The sequence below is a fragment of the Limulus polyphemus genome, unplaced genomic scaffold (genome assembly GCF_000517525.1).
Source record: "Limulus polyphemus unplaced genomic scaffold, Limulus_polyphemus-2.1.2 Scaffold6083, whole genome shotgun sequence".
NCBI lineage: Eukaryota > Metazoa > Arthropoda > Merostomata > Xiphosura > Limulidae > Limulus > Limulus polyphemus.
In genome coordinates, this window is record NW_013671693.1 from 1 (window position 1) to 10054 (window position 10054).

The 10054-nt window shown below is 33.3% G+C and overlaps 1 protein-coding gene across 1 annotated transcript; it reads right to left on the reverse strand.

The window, feature by feature from the left end:
* Positions 1-2930: 2930 nt before the first annotated feature.
* On the reverse strand, positions 2931-7272 carry LOC106473333 (suppressor of cytokine signaling 2-like). The gene is made up of 2 exons (XM_013934014.2): positions 7098-7272; positions 2931-6356 (listed from the first exon to the last, which is right to left on the reverse strand). Exon 2 carries the CDS (start codon positions 6001-6003, stop codon positions 5182-5184), a length of 822 nt encoding a protein of 273 aa, XP_013789468.1. The 5' UTR covers positions 6004-6356; positions 7098-7272; the 3' UTR covers positions 2931-5181.
* Between the last annotated feature and the right edge of the window lie 2782 nt (positions 7273-10054).

The following is a 10054-nucleotide window of genomic DNA, read 5'->3' on the forward strand; positions in this document are numbered from 1 at the left end:
ATCAGTACAAGAAGTAACCGACCCATTCACACATCGGCGAGGGTCGTCCACATCCTTCACCCCTCTCTCAGTATGACTACTAACACATGCACTGTTTCGTGGCATATTTCCTAACTCACACGCCTCAAAACTCAACCTCCGATTCTACCCAATCTAAATATAATTGATTATTTATAAAATAGGAATGACCTTAAGTAAGCGGCGACCTCTTTATATTTTCCAGAAAGTAATTTCAGTAATCATGAATTTAATTTTTACTATATTATCATATTTATTATAAAATACAATAATTTGTATTTGACAATTTTTGTAACCATTATTTTTTAATTTATTTGTTGATAATTGAACATTATCCATAAAGGAATTAATATTGTTACAAACCGTCAAATGTAGTTTTAATTTAGAAATAATTCCTTTTAATAATATAAAAGGAACTACATTGTTTGGGGTGGGTAAATCAAGGAAGGGAAAACTAAATTTTTTTGTCAAAAATAATTAACTTTACTCTGCCTTCCGCGAAAACAATATGTATATCTAAATAGTGTAATATGTATATCTAAATATTGTAATATGTATATCTAAATAGTGTGCATGATTTTTACTATTATTACGTCTTTCTGTTGTAAATTCTAACGGACATATTTGATTTGGATTAAAATTTAGATTATTGATAGAGATTTGATCATCAATGTAACGAAAGGTTTAACTGTATAAGTTAGGATTTATTACTTATTTCAAAAATAAAGACTCATTGAAGTACAGATAAAGATTAGCCATGTTTGTGAAGAAAGCAGCTCCCATCGGAATAATTATTAAATGGGTGAAGGTTGGGATTCTTACAAAAGTAGACTTCCCTCACTAAATAGTAATTTTCCAACAAATCTGATACAGAGTATTATACATTCACAACTTTTTAGATATTGTAAAATTTGTAGCAATATAGAATTTTTAATATGTAATATAAATATATGAATACAAAAATTAATTTTCAAATAGCTTTGATGAAAAAACCTTAATCAAGTATTTTAAATTATTTTATAATAAATATAAAAGTAGTTATATAAATTTGTAAATAATGACATAAATGAAATTAAAATATATATACAATAAGAATAATTTCTAAAATTTATTGGTGGGAGGGAAATAATTAGACTTGTTTATTTGGATATTTTTATATCACATATAGGTGGACTAATGTAGTTGTATCACATTCCCTATATAAAACTTGCTACTGTATGGCGTTCTTTAGGACTATCGAAGACGTAGATAGTAGTACAGAAAAGAAAAAAGATAGGAGCTATACTAATAGCAGAAGGTTGGGTTTAGTATAATAGTATCTTAAAATCTTAGTATTTACGTATAAACATCATACTGGGGGCTGGAATGCCAACTTCAAGGACAGTTTTACTGTCTCCCCCATTGGTGTATAGTACTCTTAATTGTTATATTTCTTATATTATTATTGTGAGCAACCATTTACTCAGTCCTGGCTACTTTTTTTTTTAATCATGTGAGGTTGGTGGAAGTGGGTAGACTATGTGCTCTAGTGCAACTTGGTTTTTACTTCAGCCGGCACCTCAATAAACCAGGGCATATTTCATGATAATCCACTTTCTGATTTGAGCCCCAATATTAGATATTTACTTTGTGGCTGCGTATTTATTATTTTCAAGTGTATTTTTTTCCGTCCCTATAAAATTAAATTCTAGTTACATATTGCTTTCCGATCTCCTTAGGACTGTATTTACTTGGACATTTGGAGTATGATACATTTCGACAGATCGTTGAATGGTTCACTGCAGAGAGTGAAACCTTGGCCACCAGATGCAGTTTACAAATGAATCGACACAAATATTGACAAAGCTGGCGAGTTAATGTTTTCCCACCCTTATTTCGTGAACATATAAAAATAGAATGTTTAAAAAGTAGTTAGAAAAATGTTCAATAATCGGAAAATAAAATATAACGTTTAACTAATCTAATAAATCATTCAGTTTCCTCTCATCAATTAGTTTAACGTTTGGTGAAATGTATACAGGAAAGAAACCTTGTTTTCTTAGAGAAATGTGTGTGCAGCACCTAGAATTTTAGGCTTCCCGCTTTTCTTCGAACGTATCCGGCTGCAAACAAAAACTGAATACTTTAAGGGACCAATTTAGTATTATATTGGTATGAACACGCTAAGAAGTAGAAAGGCCGACATAGGCTAAAATTGGGTAATTCTTTATTGCAATTCGTTACCAGGGAAAACTATATCGGTATAAATTTAAATTTAATCCCAATTTAAAAAAAAATCGAGTTTATTTTTGATGTATTATTCTGTCGTCTTAATTACTCTAAAAATATAACTGAAGCGTAGCTGTTCTTTTTCTACCTTACTTAGCTACGATTACATGGTGAGATTACTTTTTATTAAAGATATTTCGTTTCACTTGAAACGTTTCCATGTATTAATCATTTGACTACCAGTTTAGGTACATTACGTAATAATAACTCTCGCACGAGGTTACTCTTTTACTAACGCGGAACTGAGAAATTAATCAAAGCTATTTTTCCCTAACATTCACGATAAAATATATTTTACGGAAAATGTGAGATAAAACTGAATAGTGAACTTGTATTTTATATAAGAATAAGTTCTGATTTATATTTGAGTATTTTGATGGAGAATTTTATGAATATTGGCCTTGTCTGAGAGATAAGAATCCTGTTAGATATAAAGTTGCTCAGAAAATGAAATCGTTTGTTGGTTTCAAATGTGCGTCAATGACAAACAATGACTACTAGGTTTTCCATTTTTAATATTACTAAAGGACTTTTTTATATTTTCATTTTGGTGATAAAAAAAATTGTTCCAACACATGCACACACATCTACATAAATACACATTTTATTGCGAATACTTTTTTTTTTACAGTAAAACTGGACCACATATTTTAATATGTATAAGACACGACAGAAAATAAATAACGTTTCGTTCGCAATATTTTTACAATAATTCTAAAACAACACTATAATAAGAGTTAATGCGTTTCTAGTAATATTGTATACGTTTCAGAAAATCTTAACCTTACTGTGACTAATGTTAATTAAAAAAATCATTGCTTTAAATGTGATTTTCAGAATCTAAAGCAGTTCCTAATTTCTGCCAGATCTCTCTGAACACGAGATCCGCAAATTGTGTTAGAAAACCATAATTCGTAATGCAACGAGACAGCCTTAATTATTGACGTTTCAATAAAATAGTGAACTATACACACTACTCTCCTCCAGCCCAATCGAAATTTATAACTTGCATAACATTTGAATTGTTATCTTCCAAAACTTCATATTCATTTATGATGAAACTGACTTGGAAAACAAAGCTATCCACGTTTTGAATTTTCCTGATTGAATTGTTTATCAAAACTGTCCAAGATTTAATCACAATCTTTAACTTGGAAGTTTATTAAGAAACCAATAACATAAAATAGATAACAGGAGGTTTAATCTACGTTGCAAAGACCAAAAAGTTTTGTCTCTAGGTTCTGTACACAATTTATTCACTTACTAGCTCAGTATATTTGCTTATGCATGTTACTGTTCGATCTTCCCTTTCCTTTGCAACCGTGTTGTGACATGTAGCGTTTTGTTGTTTTTTGTGAGGATTCTTACTACCTGTACGCTCTGACTACTGATGCATAACAGATTGCTTTCTCGCTTAGAAATATTAATTCTAAACAGTTCTTGGTAGAACTGGTAGTATTATCTTGTCTAATTTCAACGACCCCTTTTCTAAGAACTTCGATTTGATAAAACCTGCTAGAAAACAAGCGAAGTTAGACAAGTAAATGTCAACGGTCAAGTATGGAAATCAAACGTTGTATTGATAATAATAATAATAAATAATACAATAGAAGATTTTATAACGAAGTGTATTTCACTGAAATAAGCAGAGGATCAGGAAGAAACGTATCGCTTATTTATTATAAAATTTTGTAAACACTGCAAAAAATCGAAACAGATTTGGAGCATAGTGACACAACTTCACTATAAGCCACCAAATAACTTCAATTATTGAAATTAGCCAACATAAATTTCTATTCTACACTTTATTAATCGGGATAATACTAAACTTAAGTTTTGCATTACCATTTTTACTCGATCCGAACAAAATTAGTTTATATTTTATGCATATTAAAGCATAATAGTTTTAGTTCACAAAAAGCACGCAGGTAGTTTAAGGTTACCATAAAACTCGTTAGATACAGTAGGCTATATTCACAAAGTTCTCACTAACTGGTAGTGATTTTTTTTTTAAGTAAAAAGTTGGTTTATCTTTGTAATAGTCCCGAACTTTTGTATTTTAACTTTGTGAAACATACAGCTCTTTTTGTAAAATGGAAGTCAACGATGGAAGAATGTATCGAAAATGTTATTTCTGGAAGTATTTTGTGAACAAACAAAGCAAATACTGATGTTTTAGCATTACAAAAATGCAGTAACATACGCGATGAAGCAGATTAAAAGTCATGATTCTGACCTGAAATTTATACTAATGACTGTGAAGAAAGGCGTTCCCATCATGTGCAAGTGATTAATCTTTTGTTTCGGCAAGAATTATTCGTTTCGAGGCACGAAAAGGCAAACTACTGCAGGATATTCGCTGCAGCTTGCTACACAGTAATTTGTTTTAACTTAACTGTTACCTTTAATCCCACGAACACAGTGCCCTGTGATCGGTTTATCCGAGTTTGGCAGAGTGCAACTCAAGTTAAAGAGCAGATTACGTGTTTCATATATATTACGCTAATTAAAAACAACAACAAACCTGTAAATATCTTCTACATTACCATGACCACAACTCTCGGGCCTATCAGGCACTAGTATAATTTAAGTATATAATTCTTTAGAAGGTTAAGTTAAAATTAAGGCGTCAATTATCGACAGTTATTGTATTCTAAACTTTTGGTAGATGACTGAAATGTCGTGGAAATAGGTTGGTTTATAAAAGTTATTTTTTATGTATATTTCTTGCTAATATACTGTCAAGAAACGTTATTATTGGTCCCATCAATAAGGTAAGCTTCTCAAACAATACTATAATAATTTCGGTAAAATCAAGTATATACAGTTACATTTGGTTATAACACACACAACACAAAGTACTACGGGCAAGTAAAATCTACAAAGACAACGAAGTTAATGTGGATAGGGATAATCCCTGAGATAAGCTTTCACTGGTTTTGGAATTTCTAAAGTGTCAATACTGTCATCAGCGAGCCAAGAGCCGAGGGCAGGATCGGCACGAGCCTGCAACTGTTTGTTGGCGGTCAGACGGCACAGATGCTGGAGTGACAAAACATGTTTATAAAGCGGCTTATATAGCCGAACTCTGATATCCCTTCGTCCCGAGTCGTCTAGCCAAACACAAAAAGACGCCTTGACAGACTGGCTCAATCGAACAAAATATTCTACGAGCTGTAAAACACATTCAAATAACGGCATACGAACCACAAGCGAGTCTGGGCAGTCTAATCGAAACTGCCCGCGGGAATAATGTATTCTTATACTTGTAGGGCCCCTTTCCGTCTGTACGCTGACGGAAAATAGAAAGCGTGGATTCGCACTGTCCCGAACTAAAAATGTCCCTACTTCCTTATTCTGAAGTAGATTGGATGCCTGTTGCCACGACAACCCTTCGTAATAATAACCACACATTTTCAATTTCTGAATTGTTCTGTTAATACGTTGGAAATCGTCATTACATCCTTTGTTCATATAACCTATAGGGCTTGTAGGGTGAGACAATACCGGTGAAACTCCTGCCGGAACAGGCGAGGGTGGTGTAGGCGATGACTTCAGAGAAGCGTCTCCTGACTGGTGATTGTTTCCGGAAATTATGACAGTTTCTTCGACTGAAGGTAATTTCAGGGTAAGCTCTAAGCCAGGGCAGGCGCTGATGAATACCACAGGAAGTTGAATGCGAGTCGGGGCTACGATGTCTATACTTTTCGTTATCATATCGGCAATGTTAAATTTTAGGCTTAGTTTGCTTGGTCTGACTAGCGAAGATTGCGATTCTGAGAAGTATTCAAACTTCGACTGTACGCTGGACTAATTCTGAGAAGTATTCAAACTTCGACTGTACGCTGGTTTATTCCCGAGATAAAGATGCAACAAAGTTGGCACATTAGATTCAAACTCTTTCCATAGCAGGAAAAACAGTCAAGGCACCGAGAGAGAATTCTTGGGCTGTTCCTTAGCCATGTGTTGAAAATTGAAAGAAACTTCACTGTTAACTTGTTTCCACTTTGAAAAATTCTTGTTCCCATAAACCATCACCAAACACGGTGAGTCTCTTTCGTTTATATTATCTGAAAAGAACATGAATATGTAAATACAAATTAACTTGCATTTGCATAAAACTGACTAGAAAATTCTCAATGCTATACACAAGGAAAACATGCCTGAAAGTGTACGAAATTACCCAGCGATCATATTTTTATTTGTAAAAAATGAACTTTGACACTACTAATTAATATAGTAACTCTATTTCAAAGGTTCTGTTTTAATTAAAGGATTTTTCTCGATACATTTACTTACTGTGAATGCAACGCAAGATATAAAAATTCTTATTTTCACTTTACTTGGTTATTTAAACATTGTTATTGAATTGATATCAGACACACAATTATCTAAAAGTATATTTCATTCATTTCTGAAAATGTACGATAAAAAATAAATTGTGAAAAAAATCAAACATTTTTAAACGCATTTCATATCTTAAATGTTCATTAAAACCTTAAACACGGATAAAAAAAAATCCTCTCGAACGAGAAACGTTTCGCGCAAGAATTGACATTATTTGACAATGAAACGGTCAGTAAACCCAAATAACTAAATATACATTTTTCTTTTGAAAACTGAATGGCTAACTAATATAACCTTTTAATTACTGTACTTCTGAAATTGGATACACTCTAATAGAACTTAAGCCAAGCTAAATTATTGGACGTAAATTCATTAATGTAACCAAAATGTAGCTACTATTTCACTAGACAGGTTATTATTAATCGGTTCCAAATGTATCTAAATCGCCACGAAAATGTTCTTACCCATTCAGTGCTATAAATATCGAAATCCTTATTTACACTCCTTGTTTCTTTCACGTTTGTTCAAAGTACTATAAACTTAATATATTATTTAACATTCCCTGTACAACAGAGGAGACGGCAACGAACACAAACAGCTTCGAAAGCTCACAAGCTAGCACTGAGAAACGTCGGACTCAATTCAACACTTATCTATTTTCTAGAAGGCTTTCCTGATATCTGGAGATGTTTTACCCAGAACTTGACTACGTGTACGTAAATAAAAGTTTCTGGGAATGCTTCCCGAAGCACGTGGGTTTCACTTGAACAAACAGTCATGCTTGGCGCGTGCGCAACTAAGTCTCCGCTTGCTTGTTTATGATTGGCAATGGAGCATTCATTCAGAAATGCTTATTGTTGGGAGTGTTGTATTATCAAGCGGTACTTCCAACTCAACCTTGTCCCAGTAGAACGCACCAGCCGCCAATGACCTCAATGGTGTGGTGTAAAAACCCGTCTGAAAAACGTGATGTTGCCGTGGTCTGCAACATCTGAATAACTAAAATTTGTATATATATAACCACAAATTTATAATATAGCTACATAGTCTATTTCAAATCAAGTCACCTGGAAAATTAGATGGTCAGTGACACGTTGAGGCTGAACTTAAAAGTATTGTACCTTTCAAAACATGTTGAAATGTAGGTGTTTGAATACTTCCTAATAAACTGTACACGTATCCGATCATGCATGAAAAAATAACATTTAATACTTGTATTAGTAACACAAAGCTATGAAAACAACTGAAACTTTATAATCTCTGCTGCTGGGCGACATTTCAAGTGTCCGTTTATTGGAATTCATGATGTAATTCTCAATAAGGCTGACATGATGTACGCAACAAAACACAAGGAACTCGAGCAAAAAATCAGCATTTAGTAGAAATACTTGAGAACCTATTAATCACATATGATAAGATATTTCTGAAATTGTCTTTTGTTTCCTTATCTAATTATATAAGAGTAAGTTTATCTCTACCTCTTTGTCTGGTTTGTTTTCTACCGAGTAAAGCCATCGTTCTCTGTGCATGTTTATCACCTTCACGCTAGACTGATGGTACTCCCTTCTAATTTGTTTCGTTATTTAGATACAGAAGCAGATGAACAAATGATATAATTGTTTAGGTGCACGGGCCAGAAAACTACATAGTATTACAATTAGAACCCGAGCATGAAATATCCCATAATGAAAAAACAAAACAAAAGAAAATCCAGATTCAAGGTCTTTGGCATTCTTTAAAAACGCGTTTTTCTTGTGCGCAGAGTAATTAACTTAATAAAAGACTGAAAGAAAGAGGGCGATAAAGACATATATCTGACATCCATCTGAGTTCACAAAGTTCATGTGCAGTGGAGTAGGAAGCGGGGAGAGGGTGGGTCCTTGGGTCCTCCCCCCCCCAACTTTTCAATCTACCATAGTAAAAACGCATCAAAAATTAGGAAATTTACTCCCAGTAAAAGCATGATAATGCATAGAATTTAAGCCAGAACCCAAGAGCTTCCAGGGCCCTAAGGCAAGCCCTGGACTTTGGCCGTAATGGGTACGCCTGTGGCGCACGTTCCCTCGCTTCGTTCAGTCAAATAAACCTTGCCCCTCCCCCTCAGTTTTAATTTGCCTCCAACATCTCTGATGTGTATATCTTTTATAAAACACAACGATAGGGTTAACATCTCTTATGAATCACATTTTCAGACTTGAAATGCATGAAAAACTCATACAAGCATTATGTCAAAACTATTCTGGGTTTTAGGAAGTTCGAATAACACACAATGACAATTTGTGTAAAAGTGCGAACACTGCAAATACCGAAGATAAAAAGATAATTTATAATGACAGACGAACAACAAATAGATGGGCATAAACAAACAAGTTCTGATGTTTTTGTTTTAAATACTTATTGCTGACTTGAGTATACTACACATAACAATAAATAAATAAAACGACCGTGAACCCCAGTTATTTTTTTTTGCTAAACATTTCGGCTTCGCGTCTTCATATGATATAACATAAATTTTATTGTGATATTATAAAGAATATTTTCCATACTAAACGACAGTCTAAACGGGAAATTTAAATAAAACAAAAAATTATTATTTTTTACTTTGTTTAATGCAAACAGAAGTTTATTGCAGAACCTATCAATTAATATTCTGTGTATCTTGTATAGTTGTACCATAATTATCCCTTTTCATACCGAAGGGAGAAAGTGACTCAAGGTGTAGAATTATCGAGTTCTTATTATTTTTTTCTCATCTGGAGATACGAGTAATTTCCATTTTTTAAATTACGCACGTACACGGGGGAGGATCGAGGGGGTTCTTTCGAGCCTCCTATTTTTGGAATGTAAAAAATTATATTTGTATAGTTATAGCGCAGCTGTTTATGGTATTTAAGACTTTCTACATAGTCTACATTCTTCTGATGAAGCATTAGCATTTTGTAGCTTGAAATAGTCGCATGCAATGGCGACACTCTGTAAGGGGAAGCCGAAGCCGTATTGCTACTGTTTAGATTAATAACATAATTTAACAATTAATAAATACTCTGCACGTAGATAATACAGTACTTTACTATAATAAAACATACATATTTATGTTAATTTAAGTCTAGCTTCCCATGCAGTGTTACAACAGAATGATGATTTGTTGACTTTTCATTGGATGTTTGTAGATTTTATGTAAACAGCCATGCAACTGTTTAAACTATATTTTATGCGAAACTGCTTTCATATTTATCTCGTAGCACTTATTTTTTACACATTTTCAGTGGAGCATGTCTTCAGACCTCGTAGCATTAACTTGTTTTGTAAGCTGATTGTGCTTCGTACAATGTGTGTTGGCTTTTTATCTCATAAATTAGAACCCATCTTTTAAACATTCTGCGTATGGGCCTGTAAGTATTAACAGAATGTTTAGGAAACC

Bases quoted from the DNA above. Each gene is read 5' to 3' on its own strand.
- LOC106473333 (XM_013934014.2), bottom strand. From the start codon at position 6,003: ATGATAACGAAAAGTATAGACATCGTAGCCCCGACTCGCATTCAACTT.